We start from the raw sequence: 13507 nt of genomic DNA on the forward strand, positions 1-13507 counted from the left end.
GAATTGTAATCCACGAACATCTGGAGGACCACAGGTTGATTACCCCTGCCCTACTGGACTGGCCTGCATTTTCTACCAGCAAAGAGCCAATTTTGCTCTGAATGGGACATCCGATCCTTTTCAAGGCCTGCCCAAAGAGGCCATTCTTGCAAAACCCAGCCCAGACCACTTTGAAATTGGTGAAAATATCTCTTTATTACTTATGTTGCCACCTCCTGGATGGCACCATTAGGTTGGGAGAGGCAGAAATGCTGTTTTAATCTCGAGATGTGGTTTATTACCCCATGTAGCTGGTTGAAGTCCATATCCAGGAAAAAGAGACTTTGCAGACTCGCAGTGCAGCCTGGTAGATAAAGTCAAGATATCACAGTCTCGTCTGTTCGGCTTACGCAGCTTATCGACGGGAGGCTAGAATTTGGTAACAAACGCTAATGTCAAGCACGGCCCCAACTGGGCAAGCAGCAGCCCAGTGAATTCCTGATTCTGGCAGGATCTTGAGGATATGTGGCATTCCTGCTGTCATTCCAGGTAGGAACTTCAGTCCTATGGGCACTCCAGTCACCAAAGAAGAGCTCCATTTTGCCCTGAAATGGAAAAAAAGAAAAACGGGGGCACCTGAAAGTCCTGTGTGGTTCTAACACATTACAGTGTTTGCTTCTCCAGTCCAGAGGCCGAGTCTGTTGCACTGGGGTTGTCGTCTCAAGAGAAGAACCCGTTTCTACCCATGGAGACTCTGGGGTCATTCGCTCCTTGGAACAAGCATGCGTTGCCTCCCAAGAAACCTCCAAGATGTCTCTCCTGAGAAACCTCCAAGACGTCTCTCACCAAGGGCGCTTTGACTTTAGAATGCTCATATCCCCAAGTATCTTGTTGGTCCCTGAAGTCCTAGTGGACTCAAATCTAGCTCTTCTACTGCAGGTCGGTCTGGCTACCCACTGGAACGACCTTCATAGAAGGCATTCAGCCCCATGAGGTGGAAATCCATCAGGTCTCTGACAAAGGGAGCTTTGACTCAAGAAAGCCAGTAGCAGCAGAAGACGAAGATAAAGAAGAAGCAGGAGCAGAAGACAAAGAAGACAAAGAAGAAGAAGCAGAAGATGAAGAAGAAATAGCAGAAGCAGCAGCAGTATAAGTAGAAGAAGCAGAAGAAACAGAAGAATTGGTTCTTCTATGCCCAACCATGCTGTTAGTCTCCAAGACAGGGATTCCCAACCACGATTCCGGGAAACCCTAGGCTTTCGCAAGAGCTCCACAGGAGTTCCACGAACCAGAAGTTCGGATGGCCGCTGACATCACTGGATGTCCCTGAAGCCCACTTCCCCTGTTGCTTTACAGTCCTAGCCACTTTCTCTACAATGGAGATGGGAAATGACCAGCCGATTGATGGGCTGGCTCCTGCATCTTACTTCCGCCTCCACTTCCCTGAAGGGACGTGACATCACTTCCTGGGTTTTGTGAAGCCTGAAAAACATTGCAGGGGTTCCTCCACGGTCCAAAGGTTGAAAAAGGCTGCTCTAAGGAGCCAAATCTAGGTGTGCTCATAATGAATGACACAGAAAGACACAAAAGCCTCTGAAGCTGAGACAATACAGGAGTCCATGAAACTCAACGGTTAGCAACTCGCTCTTAGCTTTCTCTGTCTGCTGCACTCTGGTGGGTGAGGCGGGGGAAGAACAGGAGACTACAGCAAATCTGGTGGCTTCATACAGCTGGAGGCAACTTCCGGGCCCTGCCCAGAATATAATTTCTGACTCCATCCTTGTCCCCCAAGTCATTTTCATAGGAATACAAAGCAGAAGTCCCGTGTTAACTGGGCTAAAACACCACCAGTCAAAATTTGGAATACACAACATGAATGTCATGTGCAGATACCTTACACTGTATCAGACCATCCGCCTATCAATACTGCCTGGTCCTTTGTACCAGCATGGTGTCGTGGTTAAGAGCAGCAGCTTCTCACCTGGAGAGCTGGCTGACCTGGGGCTAGTCACAGCCGTTCTCACAGAACAGTTTCTCTTAGAGCTCTCTCAGCCTCACCAACTTCACAGGGTGCCTGTTGCGGGGAAATGCAATTGTAAGCCGCTTGGAGACTCCTTTGGGGAATGAAAAGTGGGGTATAAAAGCCAACTGTTCTTCTTCTTCTCCTGAACTTGGGACCTTCTGCATGCCAAGCAGATGCCCCAGCCCCAACTCAAATGTCAGTTCTTCTCACCCCCTTTCTACCTTCATTACACAGATCTGTCCCTACTACCCACTCATGGGTCAGAATAGGTCTCCCCTCATTAATGTGCCCTGAGTCTCCCTCCCTCCTACTGGATCCTTGTGGTTTGGCTTCCTGTGCTGCTTACGACCACTTTCTCCCCAACAGTCATCAGGACGCAATTCCTCCCATCTTTAAGAGACGGTGGTTCATCCTACCCAAAGTGACCCTCAGAAGTTGATTTGGTTCTCCAGCACTCTGTGACGGAGACTTCCCCCTCCAAAGTTTAGAGTGTTTGGGAAGATTCCGTGACGTAGCTCCAGTTCGGCTAGGAGTGGCCAAGACGGACGACGGCTAGCTTTTAAGCTTCGTAAAATGGGTTGGATCGAGCATGCCGTATCTGCCTGATGCTAGAGTCCTCAAGCAAGAGGAAACGCAAGACACGAGACTGTGGTTTCTGCTTGCACCAAGTCAAAACTGATTGTTTCCCCACTTGCATTTCCACTTGCGCAAGGTCTTCAGCATCCAGGTTCTGAGTGCTGCAAAATATCGGGAGGAAAGCGCTAGATGTTGCACAAGGGCTTGCAAAAGCAGAGCCACACCAATGGTGCAATCCTAAACCACTTCCCTAGGCGGAAACCCCACTCTTCAGTAGGATTCTCAGTAGACCTCTTTCGGATTGCACTGGAAATCCATTTTGGTTTCCATATCGCTGGATCCAAACCGACATATGCACACAGCCACAGCCCCGCCCCAGGCGACACACAGATATCAGCATTTTGGCACCAACCTTATGTGACTAGTTTCACTTGGTCCGCACAATGCAGGAACTGCTGAACATGGTTGCTGCAGTTCATCACAGAGGTCTGGTTTTCTTTAAGGCACTGTTCAAAGGCAGCAAACGGTTCCGCGCAGTCGTGGCGAATCTTCTGAATTATTGGGCTGTGGTGGAAACATCAAGAGAGACCTGCTGGATCAGGCCAGGGGTCCATCTAGTCAAGCCTCCTGTCTCATACAGTGGTCAATCAATTCTTCTGGTGGGCCAACCACAGGGCAGAGAGGCTGAGCTCTTCATGAGAACATGAGAGGAGCCCTGCTGGATCAGACCAGTGGTCCATACAGTCCAGCCTCCGGTCTCACACAGTGGCCAAGCAGTTCCACTGAACGGCAAACAGCAGGATAAAGAGGCCCGAGGCCTTCATAAGAACATTAGCCCTGGTGGATCAGACCTGTGGTTCATCTAGACCAGCATCCTGCCTCACAGAGAGGCCAACCAGTTCTTCTGGAGGGCCAGCAACAGAGCAAAGAAACCGAGGCCTGCATAAGAGCCCTGCTGGATCAGACCAGTGGTCCATCTAATCCAGTATCCTATTTAACACAGTGGCCAACCAATTATTCTGGAGAGCCAAGAACAGGGCACAGAGGCTTCCCCTGACATCATCTCCTGGCACAGGCCATGGAGGCCAAAGCCTTCCATCCGGCACTGGTGTTCAGAGGTTTACTGCCTGCTAACATGGAGGTTCCCTTTAGTCACTTTGATTGGTAGCTACTGATGGGCCACTGACAAATCAGTCTAATCCTCTTTTAAAGAATCACAGAGTCAGAAGGGGACTCCTAGGTCATCTAGCCAACCCCCCATACTATGCAGGACACTCACAACCCTCTTGCTCATCCACTGTAATCTGCCACCCCCTTGAGCCTTCACAGAAACAGCCTCTCTGTCAGATGGCTCTCCAGCCTCTGTTTAAAAATCTCCAAAGATGGAGAACCCACCACCTCCCGAGGAAGCCTGTTCCATTGAGAAACCGCTCTAACTGTCAGGAACTTCTTCCGGAGGTTTAGACGGAATTTAGAATCACACAATCAGAGTTGGAAGGGAGCTCCTGGGTCATCTAGTCCAACCCCCTGCACTGTGCAGGATACTCACCACCCTATCGCTCATCCACTCTAACCTGCTCCCCCCTTGAACCTTCACAGAATCAGCCTCTCCGTCAGATGGCCTATGCGTTTGGCCACAACAACTTCGCTGGCCGCAAATCCTCATGAGCCTACGTGCAAATGGAACGTTAATATAAAATGTTTAAAAAGGTTTTGTGCAGTCTGATACTGTTCAGGGGGGGGGGCTTACTGAGAAGATGAGCATTTGGCCATGTCGAGTTTGAGCTGGTGACAATCTTGCTGCCAGGAGGAAGGGTTGGTGGCCACGCACTGGCCGTACTCCTCCATTTCTTTGCGGCAGTACCGTGCCGTCACTTGCAGCGCTGCCTCCCTGTGGAAGGTGGAGACACAAGTGTTAGCGCCGGCAGGGATCCGAGCGAGAGAAGAGAGAAATTATGCATAACAGAGAAGGGGAAATATCTCCTTCCTCCTAAGTGTTAGAACTCAAGAGTTACTCAATCAGATTGCTGGGCAGCTAGCAAAGAAGATTTAAAAAATGCACCTTCTTTGCACAAACCATAACTTAAGAGCACGCATTACCACAGAGTACAAGTAGTGGACGAAAGCATAAACAATTTAATATGCAATTCAACAAAGTCCTGGAAGAGAAATCTACCAGCCATGAGAACGAAGCGGAGCCTCCGTATTCAGCAGCAGTATACCCCAGAATGGCAAGGATATGGGGACAAGCAACAGGGAAGCGCTCCCTTCTCCCTGCCCCACTTTTGAACGTCTCTGGCTGAGCACTGCTGGAGACAGGATACTGGGCTAGAGGAATCCTGGCATGGATGCAGCAGAGCTCTTTTTAAGCAGAGCACTCAAAACCAGGGTCAGGTTAACCGCCAGGAAAGAACACAACCCCCACCTCCATTTAGCGACTGGTAAGGTTGCCAGTTCCAGGTCGGGAAATACCTGGAGATTTTGGGGTAGAGCCTGGGGAGGGACTTCAATGGGGTATACTGCCACCTTGCAAAGTGGCCATATTCTCCACGGACCCTGATGTCTGCCGCCTGGAGATCAGGCTTAACCCCGGGAGATCTCCAGCCACCGCCTGGAGGCTGGCAACGCGGGCCAGAGGGTCAGACTAAGCCGGCACTTACATGGCGCGTCTTCGCCCTTGGAAGAGGCACACCTGCCTTCTCCTCACCGCGCATGCTCCGGGGGAGCTACCGGGGCCGTCCTTCTGCGCATGCTTGTGACGGGCGGCCGAGCGGGACGACCACGACAAGCGAGGGAAACACTGTGCTTGGGCGCATGCGCGCAGGAAGGCCGACGTCGCCTCTTCTGAGCCAGAAGGGGAAGCCCGGGCTTCGGCCGGGATGCGCATGCGCAGCGGGACCGCCGCCGCCGCCTGCCCCGGAAGCGGAAGCGGCGCGGCCGGCGGGGGCTCCCGGAAGCAGGATGGCGGCGGAGGCGGCGGCCGGTGCCGGGCCGGGCCCGGGGGACGAGCTGGTGCAGGCGGTGGTCCCGTACCGGCGTCGGTGGCGGCTGCTGTGGGGGACGGTGCTGCCCTTCTGCGCGCTCTACCCGCTGTGGCTGTGGCGCTGGGGGCCGTGCGCCTGGAGCTGGGCGTGGGGCGGCCCCGCCGAGGTGCCCGAGGCCGCGCTGCTCGCCCTCGCCGCCCTGGCCGCCCTGCACCTCCTCACCGCCCTGGCCGGCCTCTGGAGCGTCCACGTCCACTGCTTCCTCTACTGCTGCTCGGTCAGTCCCCGCCGGAGGTCTCCGCCGGGCCCGCAGTCTGCGGCGGGGGGACCTGGGCGCGCCTCACTTCTGCTCGAGAGCTAAGCCAAGGGCCGGGGGGGGGGGGCTGCGAGGCTGCTGCGAAGCGTCCCCTTCCAGGGCAGCGGGAGTCCCGGAGCACCTTGAGGCTAAGGAAATCCGTGGCCAGGGAGAAGCTTGCCTCGTCTGCCTTTTGCCTGTGGTATTGCTGAATAGCCTTTGGGAAGGGGAAAAGAGACAGGTGGTGTGAGGTTGTAGAGCAACATCCCCCTCTAAGGTAGGAGGAGTCCAGGAGCACCTTCGAGGCTAAGGAAATGGTGGCCAGGAAGAAACTGGGCTCATCTCCCTTCTGCCCGTGGTGTTGCTGAATAGCCTTGGGAAGGGGAAAAGAGGAAGATGGTGTAAGGCTGTAGAACAGCGTCCCCTCCCAGGGCAGGAGGGATCCCGGAGCACCTTGAGGCTAAGGAAATCCGTGGCCAGGGAGAAGCTTGGCCCATCTCCCTTCTACCCGTGGGGATGCTGAATAGCCTTTGGGAAGGGGAAAAGAGACAGATGGGGTGAGGCTGTAGAGCAAAATCCCCCTCTAAGGTAGGAGGAGTCCAGGAGCACCTTCGAAGCTAAGGAAATTGTGGCCAGGAAGAAACGCTGAATAGCCTTTGGGAAGGGGAAAAGAGGCAGAAGGCACTAGGCTGTAGAGCAGCGTTGCTTTCCAGGGCAGGCAGAGACCAGGAGTACCTTCAAGGCACAGATCTAACAAAATGCCAACGTGTTACCTGGTTCCCGCTTCCTTCTTCCCCAAAGTTGCCAGGTCTCTAGATTGGCAGTGCATACGTCTTCTAAACAAATAAAAGCCAGAACTGATTGTTCTGCATCTTACAAGAGCAGGAAGTATTTCAGGACCATCCATCATTTTTCTGCCTACGGGGATGGCTTGCTGTGGAGCAGCTGCCTGCTCCGGAGGAGGATGACAGGCTTGGTGTCCCTTAGTATTTTGTGGCTGAGGCAGCCAGCACTCACAACCTTAACAGACTTGGGGGACTCCTTCCTTACTTCAAATTGGTAGCAACAAGTTATTGTTGAAGTGCCATTCTAATTGTTCCAGTTGTTATTGTTATACTGTTATATTGATTTTGATAATGTTCTATGTGAATGTTCAAAAATGTTTTATGTAAACCGCCCAGAGCCATAGGGAAGGGCGGTATAAAAATATAAATAAATAAATAGCAGTGCTTGTTTGTCACAGTTAAAACAAGGAGGAAGTTTTAGGGTGTCTCCAAAAACACATTTGTTGTGGCTTAAGCTTCCGGGGACAGTGTTGCACCTCATAGAATGCAGCTTGTGTCTTTTCCACAAAAAAAAATTATGCTACAGTAAACCAGGGAGCCAACTTGGCACAACGGGTAAGAGTGGCGGCTTCTAATCTCGCGAGCCAGGTTTGATTCCCTGTTTCTCCACATACAGCCACCTAGATGACCTTGGCCTAGTCACAGCCTTGTTTGAAACTGTTCTCACAGAGCAGTTTCTCTCAGAGCTCTCTCAGCCCCACCTCCCTCATAGGGTGTCAGTTGTGAGAAGAGAAAGGGTAAGGCGATTGTTGGCTGCTTGGACACTCCTGATAGAGAAAAGCGGCGTAAAAAAACCCAGCACTTCTTCTAAAACCACTTGCCCCCTGATGTAGAAGCCTTCCCCTTGCATGGGAACTCTTGTTTAGTGGTCAAGGGCCCAATATTTCATTTCATAAATTGCATTCAGGTGTGGGCAACAGCTGCCAAACCCTTGTATAAATTAAGCCTTGCCAGTTTCATCTGGCTGACTCAGCTGCAATCCTATTCCTGGAATGTTGCCTGTTAGAGGCCTCCTTTTGATCGCACTGATTTAAGAAAATAAGGGTTGTTTTTTATACCCCGCTTTGCACTAGTCAAAGGAGTCTCAAAGCGGCTTACAATCCCCGTCCCTTCCTCTCCCCACAACAGACACCCTGTGCGGTAGGTGGGGCTGAGAGAGCTCTGACAAGACTGCTGTGTGAGAACAGCGCTAACAGGACTGTGACAGGCCCAAGGTCACCCAGCTGTGGCTGCATTTGGAAGAGAAGTGGGGAATCAAACCGGCTCAGTAGATTAGAAGCTGCCACTCTTACCCACTACACCGCGCTGGCTCTCTTTACACAGCACAGTCCATGTTGAGTCTCAGCGAGAGGCAGACTTTAGATGAAATAAATGTGTGGGAGAAAGAGGAGGCTGAGAACAAGGGCGGCTTAAGTACGAAGGGATTTGTAGGACAAGAACGGACAGGGCGTGTTTGGTTTTGGTTGTTGGTTTAAAACCCTTGGGTAGGTCCCCTGGATGTACTTACCTGCTCCTACTTCTGTCGGTGGAAATTCACATCCCCAAACAAGATTTGCATCTGTTGCCATAGATGTAGGTTCTGATTGTATGTGCTGTGCTGTTGTTATTGGCTCTCTTATGGTGCTCTGAAATGACCTGGAGATGCTGCGGATTGAGCCTGGGTCCCCCTTTAGGCCAAGCAGATGCTCTGCCAGTGAGCCACAGCCCCTCCCCGATAAGGTGAAGATCTTGCTTGTTTGTTTCTTCGAATTATATACTGCCTATCTCAGTAATCCAACTCTGGACAGTGCACAGCATATTTATAAAACAAATAAAAATTGAAATGATAATTTCAAAACAGATAAACTAACGGCGCGACTTCTAACTGGAGAGCGTCCGATGTTAAACCTCCCCGCGATTCAGTTTCTGACGTCCGTCCCATCAGACGACGGTCTGGGTCTTCCCTAATTTAAAATGGTGGCTGGGGAGAGCCCTCCCACCCTGTGGAAGAAAAAGATTTTTTAAATTAAAAAACATTCAACCCTTATCTGGGCAGGTTGACCCGCCCCCTCCCAAAGTGACCAGTTGATGGACCTGGAGGGGATGTGAAGTAGGGGGGCTAGGCTTTCCTGCCTGAGGCTCTTCTCATATCTGGGGGGCGTGGCCAGCTGGCATCACTTCTCGGTCCCTTGAAGCCTGAAAAATATACAGCAGTACCTCTGTGGTCAAAAGGTCGAAAAAGGCTGTCCTCAGGGGTCACCATAAGTCTGCGACTTGAGAGCACTTTCCCCCATCCCCACCAGGGGATTAAGCATCAGGCAGTTTATGAGCCCATGTCTCGGGGTGGTGAGCTTCTGCATGGTTGACTCACAGACCAAGTAACGCTTCCCTATTCCCATCGCCCGCAGGAGCACCAGTTGTGCAACATGCTCCCTCCCTCTCTCTCCTGGCTTTTACCACTTTGTACAATTTTCCGCTGCTAAATATTGTTCCACTCCTTCCGGACATTCAAGACCACCTTTTCCCAGCTCTGCCTGCCTCTCCCTTTCAGGTCCGCAGCCCCAGGAAAGCCACGTTGGCCAAAGTGGTGCCCACGCCAAACAACGGCTCTGCCGAACTGGTGCCGCTCCACCGGGACCAGGTAAGCACCTTGATTCATGTATTCATTAGGGGATTTATATTCCACCCTGCCTTCAGATGCTTCGAAAAATCACCCTCTTTCCCCATGATTGATTTGTTTGCCGAGGTGCCGAGTTGGCTGTGGAACTCCTTCAGCCACCTGGACAGACTTTTGGAATAGAAGTAATGTTTTTAACGGAGGCTGGGAGAATGATTTCCATCTTTCTTCTACTTGCTTGTTCCCAGCATAAGAGGGGACTCTTTTCTGTCCAGTTGGAAGCACAATAAAATCAGAGTCCAGTGGCACCTTTAAGACCAACAAAGTTTTATGCAAGGCGTGAGCTTTCAAGTGCAAGCACTCTTCCTCAGACTAAGAACTGACCGTCATAACAGTAGGAATATATAAGCAAAAGTGAATCCTGTTACATTAGTAAACTGTGTCACAGCATCCAAACATAGCCACATGATAACTCCCTGCCAATTGGAAGCAGTCATCCAAGTCTCTGTGAAAGAACTGTTGCTGGGACGTTCTCAGTTTGGGCATGCTCTAGAACAGGGGTGGCCAAACGTTGGCTTTCCCTCTCTCTCTTTCTGTCTCCCCTCCCCCCTCTCTGGTACACTTCTTTGGCCCTTTCTCGCCTTCTTTCATCTTATATAGCAGGGGTAGTCAACCTGTGGTCCTCCAGATGTCAATGGACTACATTTCCCATGAGCCCATGCTGGCAGGGGCTCATGGGAATTGTAGTCCATGGACACCTGGAGGACCACAGGTTGACTACCTCTGTTATATAGAACCTGTCTTCTTCTTTCTCTTCCTTGGGCTTGAACCTGTAGCAAGTTAACCTTTCTGAGGTTGATCTGCTCACAATAAGTTAAATGTAACTGCACAAATATGATTTTTTAAAAATAAAAGTTCTTCCTCTTGTTACCACTGGAGTCAGGTCACCTATGTAGTTTGTTTAAACAGTGTTCCCCTTTAGCCAGGAAACAAGAAGAATTGGGGCTACTGCTCAAAGCTTCTGTGCTTGCAAGGCAAAATCATATATATATTTTTTACATAAGATTACCGAAAAGTTAAACATTACTAAATACAATGTTAACCACATGCAGAGCCTGCCATTCTGCTATGCAGCTCCAACCACCAAACGTTTGAGAGCAGAGGTGGCCAAACTGTGGCTCTCCAGCTGTCAGTGAACTACAATTACCATGAGCCCCTGCCTTGCATCATGCTGGCAGGGGCTTATGGTAATTGTAGTCCATGGACTCTTGGAGAGCCAAGGTTTGGTAACCACAGAGAGAGAGAGAGACAGTGAGAGAGAGAGGCAGAGACAGAGAAACAGAGAGAGAGAGAGAGAGCCCTCAAAATCTGACAGCGGCAGAAAGATGGCCTCTTATGTGTGCCGCTCATAAATCAGCTGGGCAAAGTGTAGATGGGGGTGGACATTGTCTTTCCCAGGGCAGCGATCGGATGAGGTCTCCAAATTTATCCCATCCAACCGGAACCTAAACTTTCATCCTTTCTTTTTTTTCTGCTAGGGGGAAGATGGCCAAGAAGTCCTGTCCTTTGAATTTCAGAAAATAAAATATTTTTACGAGCTGAAAGAGAAGAAGAAGTTCCTCCCCGTGGCTTTCCCCGTGGAGCACCCCCTGCAGTATTACCAGAATGCGCGCGGTTACCAGGAAGACAAAGAGATCCGGGCGGCGGAGAAGAAATACGGCACCAACAAGTAAGTGGGGGTCGAGACGGGCTCCGGCTGCTGCCTTCAGCGATAGCGGTGAGGACCTGAACATAATTAGCTCTGCTGGATCAGGCCATTCGTCTTCCTAGTTCAGCATCCCGTTTCTAATAGGGGCCAGTTAGATACCGTGGGGAATCCCGAAAGCAGGCCCTGCAGATAGCAATCCACACCGCCGGGCTGCTGTGCAGCATCTCACAGCTGGAGGCGGTCTGCAGCAATCTGGCAGCAATGAGAGGGCCCTGTCTGTTTGAATGCCTGTATTCTGAGCTTATTAATTAATAAGCAGTGTTAGAAGCCTGTCGTGTTTGTAAGAGCCAGCATGGTGCAGTGGTTAAGGGAGGCTGCTTCTAATCTGGTGAGGCAGGTTTGATTCCCACCCCTTCCTATGTGTCAAGCCAGCTGAGTGACAGTGGGCTCGTCACAGTCCTGATAGTGCTGTTTTCACAGAGTCGTCTACCTCATAGGGGTCTGTTGCAGGGAGAGGAAAGGGAAGGGGGTCAGTAAGCCGCTTTGAGACTCCTTCAGGCGGTGAAAAGCGGGGCACAGAAACCAACTCTTCTTTGTAACATAATACTGATTTAAGTGTTCTTTTGGTAGGTGTTAGCAGAGAAGCCATTGGCTAGACACACAGCTTAATGTCACACTCTGGGTGTGGCTCTTTGGGGACCTTGATTGATCAATAAAAGGCTAACGAAGGATAGACCCAAGAGTGGTTAAGAGTGGTGGCATCTAATCTGCAGAGCCGGGTTTCATTCCCCACTCCTCCACATGCAGCCAGCTGGGCGACCTCAGGGCACTCACAGGCCTGCTAGAGCTGTGGTTCTAAAAGGTGCCACCAGATTCCAGCTTTGTTCTGCTGCTTCAGACCAACACGGCCACCCACCTGAATCTAGAATTAAGTTGCATAAGTAACGGGTTGTGCTTTTTACTTAGGGCAGAAATGGTGGTTCCGGAGTTCCTCGAGCTGTTCAAGGAGAGAGCGACAGCCCCTTTCTTCGTTTTCCAGGTAAGTGGCAGGTGCGCAAGACCTCCCGTGACTTCTCCTGTCTCTGAAACACACAGCCTGTTAGCCGCGTGATCCGTCTCCATGCACAGCTGCCCAGCTCCTAGGGGGATGTGCGTTTTGCAGATGGCTTCAGCAGAGATGCTAAGAAGTAGCAAATCCTTGAACTTTCCAGTTGCTCTAGGTAAAGCGTGGGAAGCCCAGGATATGTGGGAGATGAGGCTCAGAGTTATCTTGCCACTTGTCTTCTTTTATGGAGCAGAAGTCGACTGCAAGGAAACCTGTAAAACCAGCCTTTCTCAAACTTTTTACTGTTGAGAAACCCCAGAAACTTTCCTCAGACATCCAGAAACCCCGGAAGTGGTGTGATCGTGTGGAATAGGGTTGGGAAGCAGAGCTGTGGACACGCCCACCCGGGGCCCCTCCCCTTCCCACCCCCTTCAGGATCATCCTTGGGCATTTTGGGAGCGGGGGGAGGTCAACATGACTATATACGGTCATATCACCCAACAAACGTTTAACAAATTTAAAAAATGGATAAAAATTAATTCGCTCCCACCCATTCGGGAAACCGTTCCAGGGCCATTAAGAAACCCCAGGGTTTCACGAAACCCTGGTTGAGAGAGCCTGCTGTAAAGAAATGTTCTCATTGATAAAACAAAGAGCCCTAGCAGTGAAAGGATGTAACAGTCATGAGCCTTGGATCAGATGACCCCTGGCAGGAATTCTGCCCCTCATCTCTTAAACCAGGGGTAGTCAAACTGCGGCCCTCCAGATGTCCAAGGGCTTCTGGGAATTGTAGTCCATGGACATCTGGAGGGCCGCAGTTTGACTACCCCTGTCTTAAACCATCCCGTTCGTGCTCTTTCTATCCAAGCAGACCGGTTACGAGCTTGCGTGCTGCAGCGGTGACAGATTCTGCCTAGGATTTGGGAGTCCCCACTCTGCCGTGGAAGTTCCCTGGGTTTGGGTGCCCATGGTCTGACCTACTTTACAGGGCTGTCGTGTGGATAAAATGGAGGTGGGGTGCCCCTCTGAGCCCCTTGGCAGAGATTGCTTTGGGCCATTTAGTTCTTCATTTTCTGTTCTTAGAATTTCTAAAACTTAACTGAATTTCCTATTTTGTGTCTATAAATCTATATGTTTATTTAATTTTACCCTACTGTTGTAATCTGGCTTGACCACTCGGGGGGGGGGGGGGGGGAAGGGAAGCGGAGTATAAATTTAAATATAAATAGATACAAAGAACTAAGTGGTGGGCTAACCATAAACTAAATAAAGAAACGGCATGTTTTGTACAAGAGAAGTGATCAGATCCCTGCCTTTCCTCCAAGGCACCCAAGGCGATATAGGTCTCCTCCCTTTTATTCCCTTTTATTCTCACAACAATTCTGGCACGTAGGCTTAGCTGAGATTTCCGAGCTTCCTGACTGACCAGAGATTTGAACTCGGGTCCCTCCGACCT

At 50.8% G+C, this 13507-nt stretch overlaps 2 protein-coding genes across 2 annotated transcripts in view; one reads left to right on the top strand and one right to left on the bottom strand.

Annotated features, from left to right (window-relative positions):
• Positions 1–176: 176 nt before the first annotated feature.
• CHCHD5 (coiled-coil-helix-coiled-coil-helix domain containing 5) lies at positions 177–5480 on the bottom strand. The gene is made up of 4 exons (XM_077329334.1): positions 5239–5480; positions 4329–4469; positions 2991–3142; positions 177–584 (listed from the first exon to the last, which is right to left on the bottom strand). Exons 1-3 carry the CDS (start codon positions 5463–5465, stop codon positions 2992–2994), a joined length of 519 nt encoding a protein of 172 aa, XP_077185449.1. The 5' UTR covers positions 5466–5480; the 3' UTR covers positions 177–584; position 2991.
• Positions 5481–5482: 2 nt separating this feature from the next.
• Positions 5483–13507, top strand: part of ATP13A1 (ATPase 13A1) — a 34426-nt gene continuing 26401 nt past the window's right edge. Inside the window, exons 1-4 of the mRNA XM_077329321.1 lie at positions 5483–5839; positions 9233–9322; positions 10837–11027; positions 11973–12045. Of these exons, the coding sequence (XP_077185436.1) occupies positions 5540–5839; positions 9233–9322; positions 10837–11027; positions 11973–12045 (654 nt within the window). The 5' untranslated portion in view covers positions 5483–5539. The remainder of the gene's footprint in view (positions 5840–9232; positions 9323–10836; positions 11028–11972; positions 12046–13507) is intronic.

The sequence above is a fragment of the Paroedura picta genome, chromosome 3 (genome assembly GCF_049243985.1).
Source record: "Paroedura picta isolate Pp20150507F chromosome 3, Ppicta_v3.0, whole genome shotgun sequence".
In the NCBI taxonomy this organism is placed as follows: domain Eukaryota; kingdom Metazoa; phylum Chordata; class Lepidosauria; order Squamata; family Gekkonidae; genus Paroedura; species Paroedura picta.

Coding starts and splice junctions, on each gene's coding strand:
- CHCHD5 (XM_077329334.1), bottom strand. CDS start 5,465: ATGCGCATCCCGGCCGAAGCCCGGGCTTCCCCTTCTGGCTCAGAAGAG. Junction 4,470..5,238: donor CAAGGGCGAAGACGCGCCAT/GTAAGTGCCGGC, acceptor CACCTTCCACAG/GGAGGCAGCGCTGCAAGTGA. Junction 3,143..4,328: donor GCCAAATGCTCATCTTCTCA/GTAAGCCCCCCC, acceptor TTTCCACCACAG/CCCAATAATTCAGAAGATTC.